The 13,209-nt window shown below is 40.4% G+C and overlaps 1 protein-coding gene across 1 annotated transcript in view; it reads left to right on the top strand.

Moving 5' to 3' along the window:
* Positions 1–13,209, top strand: part of MAPK11 (mitogen-activated protein kinase 11) — a 128,181-nt gene that overhangs the window by 49,956 nt on the left and 65,016 nt on the right. Inside the window, exon 3 of the mRNA XM_053716643.1 lies at positions 3,882–3,940. Within this exon, the coding sequence (XP_053572618.1) occupies positions 3,882–3,940 (59 nt within the window). The remainder of the gene's footprint in view (positions 1–3,881; positions 3,941–13,209) is intronic.

Raw genomic sequence — 13,209 nt, 5'->3', positions numbered from 1 at the left:
TCCTCGATTGATTGCCAAAATCAAACAGGAGAGAGCATCAGTGATTCTAATAGCGCCTGCATGGCCACGCAGGACTTGGTATGCAGATCTAGTGGACATGTCATCCTGTCCGCCTTGGTCTCTACCTCTAAGACAGGACCTTCTGATACAGGGTCCATTCAAACATCAAAATCTAACTTCTCTGAAGCTGACTGCTTGGAAATTGAACGCTTGATTTTATCAAAACGTGGTTTTTCTGAGTCGGTTATTGATACCCTGATACAGGCTAGGAAGCCTGTTACCAGAAGGATTTACCATAAAATATGGCGTAAATACCTATACTGGTGCGAATCCAAAGGTTACTCCTGGAGTAAGGTTAGGATCGCTAGGATATTGTCTTTTCTACAAGAAGGTTTAGAAAAGGGTTTATCAGCTAGTTCATTAAAGGGACAGATTTCAGCTCTGTCCATCTTGTTACACAGGCGTCTGTCAGAAAATCCAGACGTCCAGGCTTTTTGTCAGGCTTTAGCTAGGATCAAGCCTGTGTTTAAAGCTGTTGCTCCGCCATGGAGTTTAAACTTAGTTCTTAACGTTTTACAAGGTGTTCCGTTTGAACCCCTTCATTCCATTGATATAAAATTGTTATCTTGGAAAGTTCTGTTTTTAATGGCTATTTCCTCGGCTCGAAGAGTCTCTGAGTTATCAGCCTTACATTGTGATTCTCCTTATCTGATTTTTCACTCAGACAAGGTAGTTCTGCGTACTAAACCTGGGTTCTTACCTAAGGTAGTCACTAACAGGAATATCAATCAAGAGATTGTTGTTCCATCCTTGTGTCCAAATCCTTCTTCAAAGAAGGAACGTCTTCTACACAATCTGGATGTAGTTCGTGCCCTCAAGTTCTACTTGCAGGCAACTAAAGATTTTCGCCAAACTTCTTCCCTGTTTGTCGTTTATTCTGGACAGAGGAGAGGTCAAAAAGCTTCTGCTACCTCTCTCTCTTTTTGGCTTCGTAGCATAATACGTTTAGCCTATGAGACTGCTGGACAGCAGCCTCCTGAAAGAATTACAGCCCACTCCACTAGAGCTGTGGCTTCCACTTGGGCCTTTAAGAATGAGGCCTCTGTTGAACAGATTTGCAAGGCTGCAACTTGGTCTTCGCTTCATACTTTTTCCAAATTTTACAAATTTGACACTTTTGCTTCTTCGGAGGCTATTTTTGGGAGAAAGGTTCTTCAGGCAGTGGTTCCTTCTGTATAATGAGCCTGCCTATCCCTCCCGTCATCCGTGTACTTTTGCTTTGGTATTGGTATCCCAGAAGTAATGATGACCCGTGGACTGATCACACATAACAGAAGAAAACATAATTTATGCTTACCTGATAAATTCCTTTCTTCTGTTGTGTGATCAGTCCACGGCCCGCCCTGTTTTAAGGCAGGTAAATATTTTTTAAATTATACTCCAGTCACCACTTCACCCTTGGTTACTCCTTTCTTGTTGATTCTTGGTCGAATGACTGGGACTGACGTAGAGGGGAGGAGCTATATGCAGCTCTGCTGGGTGAATCCTCTTGCATTTCCTGTTGGGGAGGAGTTATATCCCAGAAGTAATGATGACCCGTGGACTGATCACACAACAGAAGAAAGGAATTTATCAGGTAAGCATAAATTATGTTTTTTTTTTTTTTTGACAACAGCAGCATCCCTCTACTCAATATTTTAAATGTTGCCTTTGTTTTATATGTATGATTTATTTTTAATTGTTTTTTAAAGTAAATTCTTAATATTCTAGATTAACATAACTCTTAATTTTAAGTATTCAAATTTAAAAATGTGTAAATCTTATGTATTGCATTAGGATTTTGTACTTACAAAAAATACTGAAAATAATTTGTGTTATAATGGATAATACAATAATCCTAGTTCTCCTGTAGTGCATTGAACAAAGAAGCACACGGAGAATGATCCTGTTGTACTCTTTTTGAATTCAGTACAAACAGTGCTTAAAAAATAGATGATCACCTATGTCTGCAAGTGATACTTTTATCTGTGATCTTGAGTTTTTTGAAGCTTGTTCGTTATCCTGTTATATAGCTCTTTGTAATATTGAAGGAAGCTAACTAATGGTAGTTACACAAAGCTGAACTCTGAGTCTGAAGCTTTTGATGTTTTTGTTATTTTTGTATGTATCTGACTGCTTTTATGTAGCAATAATGACGGCTGGGAAACGGGAACAGGCAGACACCCGTCCACCCCTCCCTGCATATAAAAAGATCCATTACACAACCAGCAGTCTGTATACATCTAAAACTTTGGGGCTTGGTTAGGAGTCTGAAAATCAGCACAGTTATTAAAAAGAAAATAAGCAAAACTATACATTGTTACAGAAAACAGATGCGCTATATAAATGGATCATCTTCAAAACAGTGTACACTGTCCCTTTAATGTCTAGATTCCCATGTATAACAAATGAAAATTCATATAAAAAAAGATTTTACAATTTATAAGAAACTTTTAAAAAGGTATTAGATATTCTTCGTATGTTTGTGCTTAGCTTACCTTAAAGAGACCTCAAACACTTTTTTTTTTGGGGGCTTGTAATATACAGTTTTACTCATGATTTATTTGCCCATTATTTTTTCTGCAGTTAAACTCTTAACATTGTGGGTATTCCAATTCCCTCAAGAGTTGAGAGTGTTTATTCCGGACTTCACAAACCGAAACCTGCTACTTTCTACACTGTGCTTGTTTGATCACTTTAGTATTTAATTTATATCTATCCCAAAGTGGCCTTATTAAAGTTTTTTGGGTAAGAAGCCTGTTAAAGGGACACTGAACCCAATTTTTTCTTTTGTGATTAAGATAGAGCATGCAATTTTAAGCAACTTTCTAATTTACTCCTATTATCAATTTTTCTTCATTCTCTTGCTATCTTTATTTGAAAAAGAAGGCATCTAAGCTATTTTTTGGTTCAGACTCTGGACAGCACTTGTTTATTGGTGGGTTAATTTATCTACCAATCAGCAAGAACAACCCAGGTTGTTCACCAAAAATGGGCCGGCATCTAAACTTACATTCTTGCATTTCAAATAAATATACCAAGAGATTGAAGAAAATTTGATAATAGGAGTAAATTGGAAAGTTGCTTAAAATTGCATGCTCCAGCTGAATCACAAAAGAAAACATTTGGGTTCAGTGTCCCTTTAAACAGTCCTGCCCACCAAAACAAAATTCGTTTAATTGTTTTTATACTGTTTATTTTGAATGCAAACCTTTTTCAGTGTAGCATTTAAGTGCTGATTTGTACTATGTGTTTTATATCCCTTTTTAAAGGGACATGAAACGCACATTTATTTTCTTTCATGGTTCAGGTAGAGAATGTGATTTTAAACTTTCCAGTTTACTTCTATTCGGTAACTTTGCTCTATATCCTTTGTTGAAAAGGATACATAGGTAGGCTCAGGAACTGCTGATTGGTGGCTGCACATATGATTCATGTTACTGTTCAGCTAGCTCTCAGTAGTGCATTGTTGGTCCTTCAACTAATACCAAGAGCATGAAACAGATTTGATAATAGCAATAAGTTAGAATTATATTCTCTCTCAATCATGAAAGAAACATTTTGGGTTTTATGTCCCTTAAAGTAAAATACAATATTGATTATTTTAAATCTTTTTTGGGGTATATGAGGTCTTTGGAGAGAAATGAATTGGTCATCTTTTGGACATGCTAATAACTTGGACCATATTTGCATTAAGATACTGTCCTAAAACCTTTTGTAAAGTTAGTTTAGTTAAAAAAGCAAAAATGTTTTTTGTGAATAAATCGCCAACAGAAAAGTATGTGAATTTATGCATGTGCCAATGTTTGCAAGTAAATGTTTATTACTCTCTTGTTTTACAGGTTATAGGTTTATTAGATGTTTTTACACCATCAACGTCTGTTGAAAATTTTAATGAAGTGTAAGTACTTTTCTTTGTTATTGTATTGCGCTCCAGATTACTATACTCATTATAGAATAAATTAAATTATACGAAGTCCAGAAAGTACCTGCAGATCATGAGTAACGTGATCTTTTGCTTAAAGGGATAGTAAACCCAAATATTTTCTTTCATGATTCAGATAGAGCATGTAATTTTAAGCACCTTTCTAATTTACTCCTATTTTCAAGTTTTCTTCATTCTCTTGAAAAAGCAGGAATGAAAGCTTTGGAGCCGGCCTATTTTAGTTCAGTACCCTGGATGGGGCTTGCTGATTGGTGGCTACATTTAGCCATCCAATCGGCAAGTGCAACCCAGGTTCTGAACCTAAAATGGGACGGCTTTATAAGCTTTTTTTTTTCCTGCTTTTTCAAATAGATACCAAGAGAATGAAGAAAAATTGATGAGTAAATTAGAAAGTTGCTTAAAATTGCATGCTCTATCTGAATCCTGAAATAAAAAATGTGGGTTTAGTATCATTTTAACATGACCAAAAAGAAATCTTATGATGATATATAAATATAAATAAATATATATTTTTATATATATATATATATAAAAATCTGTCCTATAAGTTCACTACATGTTGTGCAGTCTCAAATTTCCTTCTGTTTGCTTATACAGGGAGTGCAGAATTATTAGGCAAGTTGTATTTTTGAGGATTAATTTTATTATTGAACAACAACCATGTTCTCAATGAACCCAAACAACTCATTAATATCAAAGCTGAATAGTTTTGGAAGTAGTTTTTAGTTTGTTTTTAGTAATAGCTATTTTAGGGGGATATCTGTGTGTGCAGGTGACTATTACTGTGCATAATTATTAGGCAACTTAACAAAAAACAAATATATACCCATTTCAATTATTTATTTTTACCAGTGAAACCAATATAACATCTCAACATTCACAAATATACATTTCTGACATTCAAAAACAAAACAAAAACAAATCAGTGACCAATATAGCCACCTTTCTTTGCAAGGACACTCAAAAGCCTGCCATCCATGGATTCTGTCAGTGTTCTGATCTGTTCACCATCAACATTGCGTGCAGCAGCAACCACAGCCTCCCAGACACTGTTCAGAGAGGTGTACTGTTTTCCCTCCTTGTAAATCTCACATTTGATGATGGACCACAGGTTCTCAATGGGGTTCAGATCAGGTGAACAAGGAGGCCATGTCATTAGATTTTCTTCTTTTATACCCTTTCTTGCCAGCCACACTGTGGAGTACTTGGACGCGTGTGATGGAGCATTGTCCTGCATGAAAATCATGTTTTTCTTGAAGGATGCAGACTTCTTCCTGTACCACTGCTTGAAGAAGGTGTCTTCCAGAAACTGGCAGTAGGACTGGGAGTTGAGCTTGACTCCATCCTCAACCCGAAAAGGCCCCACAAGCTCATCTTTAATGATACCAGCCCAAACCAGTACTCCACCTCCACCTTGCTGGCGTCTGAGTCGGACTGGAGCTCTCTGCCCTTTACCAATCCAGCCACGGGCCCATCCATCTGGCCCATCAAGACTCACTCTCATTTCATCAGTCCATAAAACCTTAGAAAAATCAGTCTTGAGATATATCTTGGCCCAGTCTTGACGTTTCAGCTTGTGTGTCTTGTTCAGTGGTGGTCGTCTTTCAGCCTTTCTTACCTTGGCCATGTCTCTGAGTATTGCACACCTTGTGCTTTTGGGCACTCCAGTGATGTTGCAGCTCTGAAATATGGCCAAACTGGTGGCAAGTGGCATCTTGGCAGCTGCACGCTTGACTTTTCTCAGTTCATGGGCAGTTATTTTGCGCCTTGGTTTTTCCACACGCTTCTTGCGACCCTGTTGACTATTTTGAATGAAACGCTTGATTGTTCGATGATCACGCTTCAGAAGCTTTGCAATTTTAAGAGTGCTGCATCCCTCTGCAAGATATCTCACTATTTTTGACTTTTCTGAGCCTGTCAAGTCCTTCTTTTGACCCATTTTGCCAAAGGAAAGGAAGTTGCCTAATAATTATGCACACCTGATATATGGTGTTGATGTCATTAGACCACACCCCTTCTCATTACAGAGATGCACATCACCTAATATGCTTAATTGGTAGTAGGCTTTCGGGCCTATACAGCTTGGAGTAAGACAACATGCATAAAGAGGATGATGTGGTCAAAATACTCATTTGCCTAATAATTCTGCACTCCCTGTATAAATACAAATTAAAGAATAAATATATATATATATTATTAAAAATGTGCAGGGTTTTGCTATTGCACAGTAGTCTAGGAATACATCCCTTGAAATGTCTGTTGGAATGCTTGCTTTTGTCTCCCTTTCTGTGGCCAATCAGAGGCTGCTAAAAGGTAAAATAAGACACCTCCCTTCAAAGCTATACATATTAAAGGGACAGTCAACACCTTGAGGTTTTGCAAAGTAAAACAGTGTTGCAATATATATACAGAAAGAGAAGCGCTCTCTCAGGAACGAACATCAGCTCAACCACTTGTTAGCGTGTTCTATGGCAATTTACCACCTGGGAGCAGCATCTTTTAGCCCAATATTACTTTTCACAGAGAAAAACTTTCCTGACGTATATCAGTCTGATCCCGCCTAAAAAGGGCAGCCCAGCCCTGAAATACCAGGCAATCCCTCTCTGAACAAGGAACATGGTAACTTCAGAGAGGGATTGCCTGTTTCTCCTACATTGGTGTGTCCGGTCCACGGCTTCATCCTTACTTGTGGGAATATTCTCTTCCCTAACAGGAAATGGCAAAGAGAGCACAGCAAAAGCTGCCCATATAGCCCCCCCTCTGGCTCCGCCCCCCAGTCATTCTCTTTGCCGCTCTGAACAAGTAGCATCTCCACGGGGATGGTAAAGAGTATGTGGTGTTAGTTGTAGTTTTATTTCTTCTATCAAGAGTTTGTTATTTTAAAATAGTGCCGGTTTGTACTATTTACTCTACAACAGAAAGTGATGAAGAGTTCTGTTAAAAGAGGAGTATGATTTTAGCAACAGTAACTAAAATCCATTGCTGTTCCCACGCAGGACTGTTGAGCCCAGAGAACTTCAGTTGGGGGGAACAGTTTGCAGACTTTTCTGCTCCAGGTATGACTAGTCTCTTTTCTAACAAGACATAGTAATGCTAGAAGACTGTCATTTCCCTTTTGGGATCGGTAAGCCATTTTCTTAGACTCATAACAGAATGAAGGCTTTTAAATGGGCTATATACTGGTTGACACTATTGTGGGCTAAATCGATTGATTTATATAATATTTATATGATTTTTGGAGTGTTTTGAGACTTGGAAACACTTTTGGGAACGTTTTATTACGCCTGGCAGTTTGTTAGACACCTAATCTAGTCAGGAAGGCCCCTTCACTCTGGTATGCAGAGGGAGGAAGCCTCATTTTCGCGCCTTAATTGCGCAGTTACTTCTGGAAGCAGTGCATGCAGCTTCATGTGAGAGGGTCCTGTGGCCACAAAAACTATTCTAAGGCTTATTTCTGTGGTGATTAACCCCCAAGGAAGGTAAAGCCGCAGCAAAAGGCTGTGGCAGGGACTGTAGTGGGTTTATTGGTGTGCAATACTTTCAAAGCATTAAGACACTAGGGTGCAAATTTCGTAAAGATCGGATAATTCCTTCATAGTTTTTCAAACATTCAGAAATAAAGTGTACTCTGTTTATTATTTAAAGAGACAGTAACGGTTTTGTTTAAAAACGTTTTTTTTGCATTAATAGCCTGACTAAGTCTGTCTAACATGTCTGTACCTTCAGATAGATTATGTTCTGTGTGTATGGAGGCCAAGGTGATTCCCCCTTTAAATGTATGTGAAAATTGTGCCATTGCGTCCAAACAAAGTAAGGACAGTAATGTCACATTTAATAAGGTTGCCCAAGATGATTATTCAAATGAAGGTAGTGGGGATAGTTCATCATCCTCTCCTTCTGTGTCAACACCAGTTATGCCCACGCAGGCGACACCTAGTACATCTAGCGCGCCAATGCTTGTTACTATGCAACAATTGACTGCAGTAATGGATAATTCTATAGCAAATCTTTTATCCAAACTGCCAACACTTCCCAGAAAGCGTGATTGCTCAGTTTTGAATACAGAGGATGAGCAAGTGGGCGCTGATGATAGTTTATCTGTAATACCCTCACACCAGTCTGAATTGGCAGTGAGGGAGGGGCTGTCTGAGGGAGAAATTTCTGATTCAGTAAAAGTTTCTCAGCAGGCAGAACCTGATATCGTGACGTTTAAATTTAAGTTAGAACATCTCCGCGCCCTGCTTAAGGAGGTGCTAACTGCTCTTGATGATTGCGACTCTTTGGTAATTCCAGAGAAATTGTGCAAAATGGACAAATTCCTTGAGGTCCCTGTGCACGCTGATGCCTTTCCGATACCCAAGAGGGTGGCAGACATAGTGAACAAGGAGTGGGAGAAGCCAGGTATACCTTTTGTCCCACCTCCTATATTTAAGAAAATGTTCCCCATTGTCGACCCCAGAAGGGACGCATGGCAAACAGTCCCTAAGGTTGAAGGAGCAGTTTCTACATTGGCCAAGCGCACGACTATTCCAATTGAGGACAGTTGTGCTTTCAAAGATCCTATGGATAAAAAAATTGGAAGGATTGCTTAAAAAGATATTTGTTCAGCAAGGTTTCCTTCTTCAGCCAATTTCGTGCATTATTCCTGTCACCACGGCGGCATCTTTCTGGTTCGAGGAACTAGAAAATTCGCTCAATAAGGAGACTCCATATGAGGAAGTCATGGACAGAATTCACTCACTAAAGTTGGCCAATTCCTTTATTTTAGATGCCGCTTTGAAATTGGCGAAATTAGCGGCGAAAAATTCAGGTTTTGCAATTGTGGCGCTGAGCGCTTTGGCTAAAATCTTGGTCGGCGGATGTGTCATCCAAGACAAAATTGCTTAATATTCCTTTCAAAGGTAAGACCCTTTTTGGGCCAGAATTGAAGGAGATTATTTCAGACATCACTGGGGGAAAGAACCATGCCCTCCCACAGGATAGGCCTTTCAAGGCTAAGAACAAATCTAATTTTCGTTCCTTTCGCAACTTCAGGAACGGACCGTCTCCTAACTCTGCAGCCTCTAGACAAGAGGGTAACGCTTCCCAGGCTAAGCCAGCATGGAAACCAATGCAAGGCTGGAACAAGGGTAAACAGGCCAAGAAGCCTGCTGCTGCTACCAAGACAGCATGAAGGGGTAGCCCCCGATCCGGGACCGGATCTAGTAGGGGGCAGACTTATCTCTCTTTGCTCAGGCTTGGGCAAGAGATGTTCAGGATCCCTGGGCACTAGAAATAGTCTCTCAGGGTTATCTTCTAGAATTCAAGGAACTTCCTCCAAGGGGAAGGTTCCACATGTCTCGCTTATCTTCAGACTAGATAAAGAGACAGGCATTCTTACATTGCGTAGGAGATCTATTAAAGATGGGAGTGATACACCCAGTTTCAACAGTGGAACAAGGTCAGGGGTTTTACTCAAACCTGTTTGTAGTTCCCAAAAAAGAGGGAACTTTCAGACCAACTTTGGATGTAAAAATTCTAAACAAATTCCTCAGAGTTCCATCGTTCAAAATGGAAACCATTCGAACCATTTTACCAACAATCCAGGAGAGTCAATACATGACTATCGTGGGTTTAAAGGATGCGTACCTACATATTCCTATCCACAAAGATCATCATCAGTTCCTAAGGTTCGCCTTTCTGGACAAACATTACCAGTTCGTGGCTCTTCCGTTCGGTTTAGCCACTGCTCCCAGAATTTTCACAAAGGTGCTAGGGTCCCTTCTAGCGGTTCTAAGACCGAGGGGCATTGCAGTGGCACCTTACCTAGACGACATCCTAATCCAAGCGTCGTCCCTTTCCAGATCAAGGGCTCATACAGACATTGTATTAGCTTTTCTCAGGTCTCACGGGTGGAAGGTGAACATGGAAAAGAGTTCCCTGTCCCCGTCTACAAGAGTTCCTTTTCTGGGAACAATAATAGATTCTGTAGAAATGAAGATTTTTCTGACAGAGGTCAGAAAATTAAAGCTTCTAAAGGCTTGTCAAGTTCTTCAATCTATTCCTCAGCCTTCCATAGCTCAGTGCATGGAAGTAATAGGTTTAATGGTTGCATCAATGGACGTGGTTCCTTTTGCTCAAATTCATCTAAGACCATTGCAACTGTGCATGCTCAGACAGTGGAATGGGGATTATGCAGACTTGTCTCCCCAGATTCAAGTAGACCAGTTAACCAGAGACTCACTCCGTTGGTGGTTGACTCAGGATCACCTGTCTCAGGGAATGAGTTTCCGCAGACCAGAGTCATTGTCACGACCGACGCCAGTCTATTAGGCTGGGGCGCGGTCTGGGACTCCCTGAAAGCTCAGGGTCTATGGTCTCGGGAAGAGTCTCTTCTCCCAATAAACATCCTGGAACTGAGAGCGATATTCAATGCGCTCTGGGCTTGGCCTCAACTAGCGAAGGCCGGATTCATAAGATTTCAGTCGGACAACATGACGACTGTAGCTTACATCAATCATCAGGGAGGAACAAAGAGTTCCTTGGCGATGAGAGAGGTATCCAAGATCATCAAATGGGCGGAGGATCACTCCTGCCATCTATCTGCAATTCACATCCCAGGAGTAGACAACTGGGAGGCGGATTATTTGAGTCGTCAGACTTTCCATCCGGGGGAGTGGGAACTCCCCCCTCGAGGTCTTTGCCCAGTTAACTCAATTATGGGGCATTCCAGACATGGATCTGATGGTGTCTCGTCAGAACTTCAAGGTTCCTCGCTACGGGTCCAGATCCAGGGATCCCAAGGCGACACTGGTGGATGCATTAGTGGCGCCTTGGTCGTTCAACCTAGCTTATGTGTTTCCACCGTTTCCTCTCCTTCCCAGGCTCGTAGCCAGGATCAAACAGGAGAAGGCCTCAGTGCTTCTGATAGCTCCTGCGTGGCCACGCAGGACTTGGTATGCAGACCTGGTGAATATGTCATTGGCTCCACCATGGAAACAAAATGTGATATAGAAAAGTGAAGGCGCCTAGAAATGGTGCATGCAAAAAATATTAGATATATCAATGTCCTTTGTATACTCTTCAACAAAGGACAAAAACTTCTAGATGTGGGTGATATAAATCGATTACAATATCAACACAACTAAACTAGATAATGTGATAATGAACTTGTTGTAAATATATATATATATATAAAAAACATGAGATATAAGTGAACGAAGTATAGCGTAATATACAGTGCCAAACTATAAATATATATGTGTATGTTGTCAAACCACAAATACTGTGTTATCGAGACCAGATTACTATCAATACAGGTGATATTGAAGACACACAATGGTGGCAATGTTACATAGCAAAGCAGGATACATACAATAAGGTACCCAGGTACTATAGATCATACGTATAGTCCTCATACACAATTCATGTAATGGAGATTTTCCTCCGAATGTCCACTATATAGCGGGTATGCGGCAGCAAACACTCCTTCCAAGGCTGATGGCACCAGCGACGATCTGCAGATAGAAGGGAGAAAAAAGGAGGCGCCACAATAGTGTGAGATCGTAGATAAAAGGGACCCCCACAATACGATACAGAATCACTTACTAGATTAATAGCACTTGAAAAGTGCCACAGGTGCAGGCTGAACTATTAAAAGCTGTCCAGCGAGCTTATCCTCACGATCGAAGAGCCAGAGGGTTAACTTCAGAATCCCCCACACGTACTGAGGTCGGAGATGAGCCAAGCTTCTTTGTGGAATCCCAATCAGGGAAAAAATGCAGCTCATATAAAGCTCAAGCCGGTAAAAAAAGTCAAATCGGCTGATAAAAGCAAATAAAACAAGCGTGATGACAGGTTAAAATGTAACAAATAAGTTTATTGTAACCTAATACACTACGCGTTTCCTGGTCACAACAACCGTTTCATCAGGTGTAAGAAACTAACAGTCATCACACCCATGGAAGCTACCTTTGAGACAAGATCTTCTAGTACAAGGTCCATTCGAACATCCAAATCTAGTCTCTCTGCAGCTGACTGCTTGGAAATTGAACGCTTGATTTTATCTAAGCGTGGGTTTTCAGATTCAGTTATAGATACTCTGGTCCAAGCCAGAAAACCTGTGACTAGGAAAATTTACCATAAAATATGGAAAAAATTTATCTGTTGGTGTGAATCCAAGGGATTCGCTTGGAGTAAAATTAAAATTCCTAAGATTCTTTCCTTTCTCCAAGAGGGTTTGGATAAAGGGTTATCAGCGAGTTCTCTAAAAGGACAGATATCTGCTTTGTCTGTTTTGTTACACAAACGCCTGGCAGCTGTGCCAGATGTACAAGCTTTTGTACAGGCCTTAGTGAGAATCAAGCCTGTTTACAGACCCATGACTCCTCCATGGAGTCTAAATTTAGTTCTTTCAGTTCTTCAAGGGGTTCCGTTTGAACCTCTACATTCCATAGATATTAAGTTACTATCTTGGAAAGTTCTGTTTTTGGTTGCTATTTCTTCTGCTAGAAGAGTTTCTGAATTGTCTGCTTTGCAGTGTGATCCACCCTATCTGGTATTCCATGCAGATAAGGTTGTTTTGCGTACCAAACCTAGTTTTCTTCCAAAGGTGGTTTCCAACAGGAATATTAACCAGGAAATAGTTGTTCCTTCTCTGTGTCTGAATCCAGTTTCGAAGAAGGAACGTTTGTTACACAATTTAGATGTGGTCCGTGCTTTAAAATTCTATTTAGATGCAACAAAGGATTTCAGACAGACTTCATCTTTGTCGTTTATTCTGATAAGACGAGAGGACAGAAAGCTACTGCTACCTCTCTTTCTTTTTGGCTGAAAAGCATCATCCGATTGGCTTATGAGACTGCCGGACGGCAGCCTCCTGAACGAATTACAGCTCACTCTACTAGAGCTGTGGCTTCCACATGGGCCTTCAAGAACGAGGCTTCTGTTGATCAGATATGTAAGGCAGCGACTTGGTCTTCTCTGCACACTTTTGCCAAATTTTACAAATTCGATACTTATGCTTCTTCGGAGGCTATTTTTGGGAGAAAGGTTTTGCAATCAGTGGTGCCTTCCGTTTAGGTAACCTGACTTGTTCCATCCCTTCATCCGTGTCCTAAAGCTTTGGTATTGGTTCCCACAAGTAAGGATGAAGCCGTGGACCGGACACACCAATGTAGGAGAAAACAGAATTCATGCTTACCTGATAAATTTCTTTTTCCTACGGTGTGTCCGGTCCACGGCCC

Source organism: Bombina bombina, chromosome 6, assembly GCF_027579735.1.
Source record: "Bombina bombina isolate aBomBom1 chromosome 6, aBomBom1.pri, whole genome shotgun sequence".
Taxonomy (NCBI): domain Eukaryota; kingdom Metazoa; phylum Chordata; class Amphibia; order Anura; family Bombinatoridae; genus Bombina; species Bombina bombina.
The sequence above is the reverse complement of the archived record's forward strand: the minus strand, read 5'-3'. Positions and strand labels throughout refer to the sequence as shown.